The 12690-nt window shown below is 40.5% G+C and overlaps 1 protein-coding gene and 1 long non-coding RNA gene across 2 annotated transcripts; one reads left to right on the top strand and one right to left on the bottom strand.

The window, feature by feature from the left end:
• Positions 1-797: 797 nt before the first annotated feature.
• Positions 798-10381, top strand: LOC144044049 (uncharacterized). The gene is made up of 2 exons (XR_013291188.1): positions 798-1061; positions 8650-10381. It is a non-coding gene; the product is annotated as an uncharacterized LOC144044049 (long non-coding RNA).
• Positions 8347-9242, bottom strand: ptf1a (pancreas associated transcription factor 1a). The gene is made up of 2 exons (XM_077558232.1): positions 8633-9242; positions 8347-8549 (listed from the first exon to the last, which is right to left on the bottom strand). Exons 1-2 carry the CDS (start codon positions 9240-9242, stop codon positions 8347-8349), a joined length of 813 nt encoding a protein of 270 aa, XP_077414358.1.
• Positions 10382-12690: the final 2309 nt, after the last annotated feature.

Here is a 12690-nt window from a genome sequence, read left to right on the forward strand (position 1 = left end):
TCATAACGTAAAACTCTGGAAGTCTGAAACTCCACTTATAGCATGTTCTGCTCCACAATATATACTTATATACATTTATACAATTTCCCCAATTTTTTTTACATTATCTTGCAAGACTAACTTTAGTCTTGTGTGATCTCTTACATGCATTACTTTAATAGCGCAAGAATTTTTTGGGTCAAATTATTAACTCATTCACTGCTATTGACGGCTATAAACATCAAAAATTCATTTGAACTATTTCTATTAGTTTAACATTTTTTCCCCCAATTTTGTTAACAAGAGTATAATCAATAAATAAGTAAGTAACTAATAAATAAGTAAAATGTGTGATTTACCGTGAGTTAACTAGTGAAGTCATGTGATTAATTACAATTAAAAAAATGTAATCGCCTGTTGAGATGATTATTAAAAATTAGGGGCGTCAGGTGATTTTTTTTTTTTTTTTTACTTCAATAGTTAACTCACGATTAATCACAAATTGTATATCTGATCTAAATGTACAATTAAAAAAATCTAGGTTTTCATACTCTTGTTAACAAAAATATAAAAAAATTTAAACTAATAAAAATTGTTGAAATTATTTTTTGACGTTTATAACCGTCAATGGCAGTGAATGAGTTAATATCTGTATATGACATACTTCAACTTTATTTTAGAGCTCACCAAAGCTCCTTGCGCTGTGATCTGTTCACATTAAAATGTTGTTTCTATGGTACTAGCATATTTCTTTTGCTATTACTTCATAGCAGAGATCAGAATTGCTTTAGAAAAAGGTACAAAGTGAAAGTCTCGGCAAAAGTCAAGAACCCTTTCAATACTCTGTGTACAAATAGTAAAAAGCAGCAATAATACTTTGTATATGCTTTATAAAGGACTTTGTGTGGCCTTCAAGCTGCTCTTGCATAAGTGTGAGTCTCCATGGAAACTGGCCTGGTATATTTTACAGCCTGTTGACGCAGCTCAGGAGGGTTTCCTACTCAGTGTCTGCCACTTCTTTTACAGACATATTCTATTGGTCTGTAGGAACAACGCCTAACGTGACGGCGAAGCGGCTTGCTGTAAGTTAATTGTTTTTTATTGGAAAGTGGCTAAAAAGCGTGGCTGGTTGTAGAGGGTTTCCTGCCGAGTTTGACGACTCCTGGGTTAATCACGGCCCTTGTGGCTGGATGATTTCCCAGTCAGTACTGGCCACCAGCCACTTGTGGAAGCTTGAAGCTGTCTGGAAGATGAACTGCGGAGAAAGGATGAAAGGCTATTTTGTTGTTGCACAGAGATCATCAGTAACAAAAACGAAAATCTACTCAATCAGCAGTTGATATATGATCATATGAATGATTTGGGGGGAAAAAATCACTTTACTTTTAGGGTGCCCCATATATGCACACATAGAAGTTCAAACTCCTATTATGTATTACGGTCACTAAAGTGAGACACGCTGAAGCCTTGGGTATAAATCTGGTTTAGTCTCGTCTTTTGTTTACAAAAAGTCAATGAAAGGAACAAAACATGCCCACACAGCAAAAATGGAGTGTTAACATTTCAGATTTTGAAAAAGTGTTGTTGTTGTTTTTTCAGAGTTAAATAGTGTCCAGGGTAGGTGTTATTTTATAAAGTTGATTGCTCAGTGTTAGGTTAACTCTGCAGAGATTAACTAAAGCTTCACCTTCGCACCTGCACTTCTCCAGTTTGAGCGAAATGAGTCAGCATCATTTGCCTCCTTGCTTATCAGTGGGAAACACTGACAGTCAAACACAATGAGTCATTTTCACTCACAGAGGCAACTGTAATGTTAAAGTTTGGTATTTTGAACTCTGGCAGTGTTCATTTATCACATTTATTATTTATCACATTTATTATTTAATATTAACAATTTTAGTGTTAATGAAAGCAACTTGTCTTGAGAATTTAAAAATAGACAACACTACATGGTGTACACTGCAAAAAGGACTGTAGAAATTTTGAGAAAAAAATATAGTAAAATAAGAAAAAATTATTACTTCTAATGAGAAAAATTATCTGCCAACAGAACAAGAACATTTTAACTAAATTGACCTGCAAGATTTTCAAAAATAAGAAAATAATACTAGGCCCATATCAACCACTACGGTCTTGAAAATAGTATTTTCAGACTAAAAACCAGTAATATCGACTTTTTTCAAGCTGTAATAAACAGAACTGTTTTCTTAAAATAAATGTTTTTTTTTTTAACGCATGGATAACTTAGCCTGAGTGTCAAGCAGGGAGGTAACAGGTTCCATTTTCTTTGTCATGATCCAGCCAGGAATTGAACCCACAACACTTTCAAGCCTGAGGGTAGGCACTCTACCACTAGACCACTGAGTTGGTACTGAAAGAAGGAAAAATGAACTTAGTAAATATAACAAAATGAACCATATTGCACTCGTCTGCTTTTTTTGCCCCTTTTAAACCCAGTTCAGGGCCTTTGATGTTGATTAGTTGTTATCTTAAAATGTGGGAAATGCTTGTTTAAATCATCACAGTCCTTAAAACTGGCTGTTAACACTCAATGCCAAGACTGCTTGATCAAATAAGATAATTAAGTAATAAGTATCTTAAAATAATCACATTGATCTTGCCTGACAATTTCATTTTAAGTAAAAAGAACTTGTCAAATCAAAATAAGCAAATTTAGGTCAAATTTAAGAAATTGTTACTTATTTAAGATTTTAGTTTTTGCAGTATAATATTTTAACATTACACATTATTAATGCAGTGTAAAATCAACTCTGACGAGTGTTGACTAGTGTTAAATTTGAATTACCATCAGGGCTGTTTTAACTCCATCTCAGCGTAAAAAATATAAGCACTTTCAAAAGTATTGTTTTACATTTAGTGTGGACCAATATAGACACTTTTGAAGTGTTAAATTTAACTCGGTAAGTGTTGAAATAACTGCCAATATTGCAGTGCAGAGTAATCCATTTGACCTAAATGTAGTGTGATACTGAAAGCATTAAAACGCATGCTGGAAGAGATTTATTCATTTTATTTTCTGTTGTTTGTCCTCCCAAGTGGTGGCCCCACCGTGTTTCATATAAAACAACACCGAACAAACATATTTAGCAGGTTGCCATTCCACCGGGGTATGCTGTGTCTGTATATTCAGCATGCAGGCTTTTGTTTTTGATTGATTTGACGGGCGCATAATGCTGACTTTCTTCATCCCATAGGCAGACCGAAACGGCCTTTTTGTGCCACTTGACTCCCTCGCACACACACTGTTGCATTTGTCTTGCAAATCCATCCCCGCTGGGCTGCGTTGAGACGAGGAAAAGGGAGCAGCCGGACATGAGTGAAGTTCAAGCCAGCAAACAAGCAGTTCTTTAGTGGCTGCTTTTGTCGATAGCAAAACGGAGAGCTGGTGAAAAATGATGCCTGCTTTTACACGTTTGAATTCTGGCAATGATAGAAGATAGCTAGGGGGTGGTGGAGGGTTAAAACTATTAAAAAAAAAAATAACTTTGTTCCCCTTGAGCCCAAAAGTCAGACTTGTAGGGAACAAAAGAGCCCTAAATGGCGGAGTGTCCTCTTGTGCACCAGTGTGACTGAAATTAGCATACGAGCAATTTATCACTTTTTGTTGAAATATTCTAGCTTTTTTTGTGTGTGTGTGTGTAAATGAAACATTATAGGCCTACCATTTATGGTTCAAGTTGCGTATCAAAGCAATATTCTCTACAAAATAATGTAAACGATGCACAAGACATGAAATTGTTCCAGCATATTTAGCTCTGTTAGTTACTACAATATTTATTCCTTTATTTGGCTGATTTATTCTTTCAAATCAATCCAGCCTACTTCATTTCCATATCTTTTCATTTGGACTTCTTTTGTGAACAGACTGTAATATTTCATGATGGGGCACGCAAAAGCTGTGCACAATGCCTCTCATATCCACCGGGCTTTCAGGAGCAACAAAGATCATAGCAAGACGTCTTTATGGCTAATTCAGTCAAAAGCGCTTCTCCCGCCCACTTGCGCGGAGGTCAACCCACCGTGTTCCGTCTCGTGTAGGGGGGCTGGATGGGATGTGGTTGCTTGATTTCAAAAGACGATGCCAAACCCTCGCTTATGTTTTTCGTCTCTCTCTCTCTCTCTCTCTCTCTCTCTCTCTCTCTCTCTCTCTCTCTCTCTCTCTCTCTCTCTCTCTCTCTGACGAGACACGGACGACTACGAGAAGTTTAGTCATCTTTTTAATACGCAGACACCATACCACAACATTTGCGTCGATTTAACACGATTTTTTAACACACCTTGCGCACCACGTTTGGCAGGAAACACAATGAACACAGCGTATTTTTTTTTCTAAACTTCTTATTGAGGACTTCACTATTCTATATATGATCCCATTAGATATGGCCATAGGCTACGTTGTAAGTCTGGAATCGCTGCACGGATATGCGCAAAACTACGCAACCGTTCTGGTTTGGTTTCTATTATGTTATGTTCAATAAAAGTTGTAGAATAATGTCAGCAACGTACATGACATGCCTGCAAATACTATATACGTCTCCTTATTCTATTTGAACAGCCGACACTGTGGTTTGCGATTGCGGGGGCGTGAGCTGGTCGTGCGCCCTGCAGGCCACTTGTTTGCGCGTCAAGTTGGAGCAATTGAAAAGTTAAATATTACCCCTTCACCCCCCAAAAAAAAAGTATCTCAAGGGCTTCACAGAAACTAAAGACCGGTGCCTTAACACCATATGCTTGATGGTCACAGTCGCCGAGCTATTATTTAGGCAAAACGTGTCCCTTTAAAAGTTGGAAAGGTTCTTTTATTTGCGTTAGATGAAGCACTTGCGCACCCAACCAGAAGCGCGCGCTCGCCATTGATTCACACCCCTTTCTCTTTCTTTTGGGAGGCTGGAGCGGCCACCGCCATCGCCTAGTTCACTCCGGCATAAGCTTTTCATCACCCGGCTTTGTTCTTGGTGAAAGTAATGCCTCGAATCAAAGAGATGACAATATTTTCCATCAGCTTGAAGACCCTGGACAAGAGCCCTCGAGCTTTGGCAAAAATCGGAGCCGGTCATTCATCCTGTCACTCCGCACCTGTGCCCCCGCATTCAAAGTATACAAACCTGTCCCTATTAACATTAATTATTCACAAACAACACAAAGGCTGAAATAGAGCAGGTTGAAGTCTGTTTATGGCTCCAATATGTTTTATTCCTCTGAAGATGTGCCCAAAGCTGTCTTGCTCGCAACTCTCTTTCAGTCTTGAGTAGCTCTACAGTTGGGATTCGACAATTGCGGCATCTGCTAAATGTTGCGGATCAAAATATGACACAAAACAGAGTTAAATCCCTGTATAATGAATGATCAATGCCGGAGACAATGGCACAGGATGGGGACAGCCGTATGGTTGCGGGGGCACCAAAGAAGACAGTTTGCTCTCTTGTGCCGAGAGCGCCAGGTGATGGCAAGAAAACGTCGTTTGGAGGAGGAGAGAATACAGCAAATCCTCCTCCTTTCTCTCCTTGAGAAAATGGCACACATAAATTTAATTGTCTTACGGAGGCGCGGCGAAAAGACCTTGCTGTTAATTGGCTGGGACGCACAAAACAAACGCGAAGACGTGTTTAGTCTGGCTCTCCTGCGCTGCTCGCGCTTTGAGCCCGGTGTCACGTCATTGAAACCGTGTTTTATTATTGCAAAACGTCAAGCTTTACAGTTGCCATATTGTGTCCTGCACAAAGGCTAATGGAACATTAAAGACGTGGAAAACGGTGCCAACCCGTCTCGAAGACTCTTTGCTTGTTTTTAGGCAGCTGCTCTCCACAGACTCGAGGCGCAAAGACGCGGAGAAAAAAAGTTGAAACTACCAGGTGCATCCTCCAAGAACACGGCAGAGGTCCGCTTCTGTGGGGTTACCGCTCATAAAGATGTAATTGAAATTGAAAGGTCAAGTCGAGAAGAAAAGAGCGCGCAGCAAGCGAAGATGATGCTCTCAACCTCCCCTCGCGTCTCACCTCCCCCTTTCCCTCCCTTCGTCTTTTGCTCGGCGCAGCCCACTACAAACCTTTTGGCCATAAAGATTTAAGATGACACCTTGACACAAGGCTGAAAAAATACAACAAATAAAACTAGAATGCCTGCAGGGATTGTTTAATCTGCTGCGTCCTTTAACTCTTCTCTCCCTGCATGCTTTAAGAGGATTAAATAGAATTAGAGGCCAAAGCTGTTATAATTTCCAACCATTAAACATGTTCGAGAAAAGCTTCACGCCTATTGTTTTTAATCACAGAATATTGGCCACACTGGACATCAAATAAGCATTTATTCAGTAACAGCGGTGCTTAAATCTGCGTTATAGCATATAAAGTATATAGTACAAAAATTAATAAATGAAAATATTAAATAAATAAGAATCATAAAAGCAAATCACATATTTGTTTTTCATCACTAGCACAATGATGAGAAATACATATATATATATATTTATATATATGTGTGTTTTTTTGTAATATTTGTAATGTTTTATAGGCCTACTGTAATAATGGCAATTGTGTGAATAAAACAAATTCTTTATTTGCAGATTTGAATCATGGATAACGGGAAAAAAATATTTCAATGAATCGATATCAATTTAAACGTAACAAGAATCTCGGAATCCATAGGTAAGAAAACATTGACTCAATTTGCCTTTTTAAAATCAATACATATAGGCTACTTTTCCTGATGTATAATAGCAAGTTCATATATGTCCTAAAACTTCCTTGGTGGCTTCTTTTTCTTTCTTTCTTTTTCTTTGAAATAATTCTAAAAAAAATGTCGAGTATTTATTTATTTTTATTATTAGCTTTCTACTGAATTTAAAAATCGGCAATCATGTGCACTCCTCACAATACCCCCCTTGCCCGCAGCTCCCCAAGATTTGTTTCACACAGTTGATTCTTTGGATGCAGATCTTGCATTCTCTACTCGGTGAATAATAAGCATGCAACTTTAAGTTTACAGCGGCGCGGGCCTTTCTCAGGCAAATGGTCGCTTGGCATGGCCCTGCATGTCCATAAAGGATAAATAAAACCTGTCAGGCGGTCAAATGGTTCTTTGCCGCTTTGCCAAACTCGCAGCCGGACCGACAAGATAGCCTGAAGTATTTCTGAGCGTTCCTTCCGCTCGGCTGCGAGTACATCAAAAGATGTTAGAGGCGTTAAGGTGCGAGGAAAAACACAATGCTAAGACTGTTTTAACCCCCCCCCCCCCCCCCCAAAGTGCCTCGCAGTCAAACTGGAACAGTGGCTCTTGCCAAAGAGATGAAGTTGGCCAGCATTGACTCGCGAGCATCTGACTTTCTAATGTCTGTAATCGGATTACATGCTCCTGTCGCGCTGTTAATGAGAAGCGGACTGAAGATCTTTTTAAGATATTGCCAAGGAAACCCAAATAATCATATCAACCTGGGGGGGATCCTGGCACAATTAAGACCTATGTGGAATGCTAACTATATCACCCAAAAAAGAAAGAGATAACCAACCTTAATTCTGCTCTTTATTTACACTCCACTATGTCGGCATCAAGCAGCAGCGATTTCGTTTATCTCGTTTCGTGCAACCAACAAGGTTAATATAGTCTGCACAGTGTGGTGTGGGGGTGTGTGGGGGCGTTGACCGAGGCGTTCTAGACTCCAATTCGGATGTCTCTACCACGGGAAAAACCGTCCGGGCAGCACCTGGCAGCATTGAACTGCATTCAACAGCTTCCCACCATGCTTCTGCGCGCCCATGTGCACTTTAAAACATGCACCTTCAGCTGTTGCGGGTATAACGTGCCCCCCAGTCGCATCTCATTAGCATGCCACTATCACCACGCTGTGTGTTACAATGGTGATTCTGGTCCAGCAATGTACTGTACCAAAATGATTTCGTCCTTGTCAATTTGAGTGCAATTTGTAACATGTTTGATTCCTGCGCTTTGGCATTGTGTTTGTTTTCATCAATGCATTTGGGGGTATTCATCCTATCCCATTATCCTTTGCCACATTTCAGATGCATTATTTGGTTCCAAATTGATTTTGTCAGCACGTGTTGTATTTTATAATGTGTCCACACAAAAACAAGATCATAGCTTCATTTTCATTTTCATTTATTCTCAGATTGGATAGAAAAATAATTCATCATCAGTATAAAAATAAATATCATCCCATTCTTTAATTAAATTACAACATATATTATTACAAACATTAAATACATGATTGCCAGCAGCCTGAATTAAAAAATAAAGTAATGCAAAAATATGTACAATATCAGAATGTATAGTTTTTACAACACCGGATTAACCCCTTCTCGTATAATGTTGGTTCAGTTTGTTTTGTCAGTTTTAGGCCACCAGGCCGAAAGGAGGTTCGTTCTCGATATCTGCGAGGACTGATTTGTTGTGCAGTTTTCTGGGGTCCTCCGGGGTCCACACCTTGGCTGTGCGGATGATGTTCTGGTCCCGAAGTTGCTTCTCATCCGACCAGGATAAGGAGTGACCGGCCAGAGGGGGGAGACCAAAGTCGGGGTCACTCGGGGAGGGAGACCCTAGGGGAAAAGACAAACGTTAAATAACAGTATTGGTGACCATAAACATTTGCATTTATAGCAGGAAAAAAAAGTCAACTTACTTGTTCCCCTGTGGCAGATAATGACCTTCTTTGGCTGCACATGCGCGTCGCTGCTGGAGTTCCGGATGGGCAGGTCGGACTGCACCAGCTCGGCTAAGAAGTTGATGTAGCCGATGGCCAAGCGCAGAGTGTCCACTTTGGAGAGTCTCTTCTCGTAAGGCAAAGTGGGGATGTGTGAGCGCAGCCCCTCGAACGCGTCATTAATCGACTGCATCCTCCGCCTCTCCCTGATGTTGGCCGCCTGCCGCAGCTGCTGCATCTCCATGTCGGACCTCATCCTTCGCCGCCTTTTCAGCATGGCCCCCCCGTGAGGGGACAGGTCCGGGATGCTGTCGGCGCAGCTGTAGGAGAAGGTGGACGAGGACGAGGAGAAGGAAAGGTTGCCGATGTCGTACTCGCCATCCGGGCCGTGGCCGGCTCTGCTGCCGCCATCCTTGCTGTAATAGTCTTGAAACTGACTCGTGAAGAAGTCGACGTCATCGTCCAAGAAGTCGTCTGCGTCCAAGTTTCCGTCCCTCGAGGACTGGTCGGTGAAAAAGTCGTCATCGTTGAAATAAGGAGGGGAGGAGAAAGAGTCAAGTGCTGAGAAGGGGTCCAACACGCCGTCCATCTTTGTTGTTTACAAACAATGCTACTTTTGTTCTGTCTTTTATTGACTCGGTGCTCCGTGGTCACCACTTAACTTTTCGATGGAGGGCAGGCATGCACGCGAAGTGCCTTTATAGCGACATCCACAGTCGCGTGCCGCTTGCTCGAAGCGCCAACCAATCACAGTTCGGTCCGCGAAGCGCACCTCCTGATTATCCGCTGCAAAGCCACGCCCACTCCCCCTTGCTGCCGCTCAACGTGCTCCAGGCAGCCGGGGAAGGGAAAAAAATGCTGTGCCCTCACATAGATATTTCAATATATGTTTAGACTTCAGATTCATGAAATCACATTTTCTAATTTGTTAATCTGTCTACATTTAAAACGTTAAGTGCATCGATAGATAAATAGATAGATAGATAGATAGATAGATAGATAGATGGATAGATAGATAGATAGATGCATGGATTTAGGTAATATAGAAATATATTCATCCTATAGGAAAATTTATATTGAAGCAATAAAAGAGCATATAAATGGACAACAATGAGGACAACAAATGCTATTTGAAAATAACAGCCCATGGTCTTGCTGAGCGATCCCTTTATTCCTTTTCTCTAATTTTTATAATATTATGAAACTACCGTATGAATTTTGGCTCCTGTGTTCAAGTTGTTGTCTGAAATAAATGAAAATGAAATTAAATGAAATGGCCAATGAGTACGAGCTACTAAACTTTTAAAATTGGCGAGGCAAAACCATAACCAAATTTAGGTGAAAAATTGGACTGACCACTTGGGTCAATTTGGTCTAACTTTGTGTATTATTATTATTATTCTTATTCTTATTCTTATTATTATTATTTTTATTATTATTATTATTATTATTATTATTATTATATATTGATTTTACAAAAGAAGCTTTTAAAAAAAAAATCCAAGCCATGCACCCAAAGTTGAGTCAAATTGGTCAGTTAGGGTAACAGTGTATGGAGTTAAATAACACCACGTGTTAACCATGACGGATATACCCTGTTAAAATAAATTTTGTATGTTGCACATTGAATAATATTGCTCACAAATGTGAAAAAGTGAGTGGGGAATTGTTAAACTGCATGAATGCACAATAAAAAGAGTGCACTTATTAAAAAGGCAAAAAAGTTCACATCTTGTAATCTAAATCATTCTCAGGGGTCAAACATTGGATTTCAATGAGTGCTCTGTCGATTACGATTTATTTATTTATTTATTAGCATTTAACATTTGCTACAAAAAAAAACAATAATGAAAAAAACAATCATGTAGAACCCAAGTGAGCGCGAACACGTGCTGCTGTAAAGTGCATGGCAGGTCTTCGTCCCCTGCCTGTTGAGCACATCCACCCGTGATCTCAAGAGCCCTCAGCTCGCTCATTTATTTGCCAGTAAGTGGGAAACACTGCGGCCATAAATACACGCACTAGCCGAGTGGTCGATGCGCCACTTGTGGCGGCCTGTGCGGTTTTGATTGGGAGAACTGGTTGACAAATAAAAGCACAGTGGTGGCCCCGGGGCGCGCGCCTCCCTGACACCTCGCGCAACAAATTAATGCTCCCCGGTATACCGAGAGGACACTGCCCACCGGTCTGCTTCTGTAAGTACTCCTCTATTCAGGCCATTCAATGGAAGCAGTCACTTTGTTCTGGGGAGAAAATAGACCTTTGAAGCAGTGTGTGTGTGTGCGTGTGTGCGCGCGCGCCACACGCGTGCGCTTGAAAGCCGCAAGCCCAAGCAGCGGCCGTGGGAAGAAGGCCACTTGCGCCGCCGTCGCCAAATGCAACATGTCGCGTCATAAATGCACTTGTGCTGCTGTCTTCATGATGAAGCTGTAGCACATGCCTCAAAACACACACACAATGAGCGCACAACCTGGCAGGCACCAAACAGGTGCCGGCACAACCACCACAGCCCATTCAACTCAAGTCATTATAATTCGTCAGCCTGCACCAACTTGACAACCACAAATTTATCTTGGTTCCACAACTGATTAATAATAATTGTTTAACGTCCGATATGCGCGACAACGACATGTAGGCTTGATTTTGTCATAATCATTTAAGTCACGTGGCTCTATATGAGTTTCATCGAAATAGCTAATGTTTATCTTTAAATGGTGCCACATTGAACAAGTTAAAATGGCGACATTAAGAGACTGTTTCCCCGTAACATTTCCAATTAAAGCATCGAATGTCATAGTCTTATTAAGTGTAGCGTAATAAATGTAATAATAAATATAAAATACATTGTAAATTCAATGAGCACAAACGTTTGGGGCTGCATTTGATCTCCTCGGGACAAGTTAAACAACTTGTTTGCAGTAGTCTCACGTTGGGCCATTTTATATGGCCGTGCGTGGATGTGTACACCCCGCCCCTCCCCTTTGCTCGTGATAATTCGAACCGTGCAAGTTTTTAACGCGGCGTGACCGAGCGCTCCACGCACCTCATTGATGAGCGTGCTGCCATTCTGATGGAGCAGACCTGCCCAAACAGAACAAGTGTTTCGGTTCCCATGCAGCCCCTCGCTCTGCAGCATGCACCAAGCTGGACGCAGCATTCAAAACCGGCCACGTCGCTGCGGGTGAGCACTTCGGGGTTGCAGCACGCACGCGCTCAAGGGTTAATGACATTCTGCGTTAATGTGCCCAAAAACATTTATTATTATTATTATTATTATTATTATTATTATTATTATTATTATTATTATTAATGTGCATGCACTTTTAATTTGTACCGAGAACGGACTGAACCTTAATTTAAAAAATGCAAATATTTATAATAAAGTAATGTGAAGGGGAAAAGATTGTGCAACATGACAGGGCAACAAGTCCCAGGAAGGATACATCGGAGCATTTGTAAATGCGCTTTGTTCACAATTAGTCATTGAGCGTGTCCATGTTTTTATTTATTGTACTGATGACATATACTGTACTATTGACTTTAATATTACTCGAATTGAATTTTAATCTCTTTGAAACCACACCTAACTTCGATATATACTTGTTGATATCTTGTTATTTTCAGAACAATGTGCTATTGCAAACCTGTTGATCAAGAGTAGCAAATAGTTTAATATTGGTATTTTCTTCTTTATCCAAACAATGTATTCTGTACACCTGTTGAGCAGGAGTATGGGCTATCACATTTCTTTACAAGGGAAACATTGCATTGGTGTGAACACGGACAACCACAATCATCAATAGTTTATAATAATTACAAGTACATTTTCTTCATACAAAATAATTCCCCCCCCCCACAGTTTTATCAACAAAAGAGATGCATGCATGTGATGCTATGGTGTTTATGAGCATCCTGTCCAGAAGGAGAAGGGTGAAAAAGGAAATCCAGAAAGTGAACTACAACAGACAAACGTGTGGAATTAGATCTACAGGCGATAATCCCACACAGTCATTCATTTGTAATCCCCCTATAATCCG

Source organism: Vanacampus margaritifer, chromosome 2 (assembly GCF_051991255.1).
Source record: "Vanacampus margaritifer isolate UIUO_Vmar chromosome 2, RoL_Vmar_1.0, whole genome shotgun sequence".
NCBI lineage: Eukaryota > Metazoa > Chordata > Actinopteri > Syngnathiformes > Syngnathidae > Vanacampus > Vanacampus margaritifer.

Excerpts from the sequence above, each read along its gene's own strand:
- ptf1a (XM_077558232.1), bottom strand. The coding sequence starts at position 9,242 with ATGGACGGCGTGTTGGACCCCTTCTCAGCACTTGACTCTTTCTCCTCC. Across the intron at positions 8,550-8,632 it reads TATCTGCCACAGGGGAACAA|GGTCTCCCTCCCCGAGTGAC; the intron begins GTAAGTTGACTT and ends CTTTTCCCCTAG.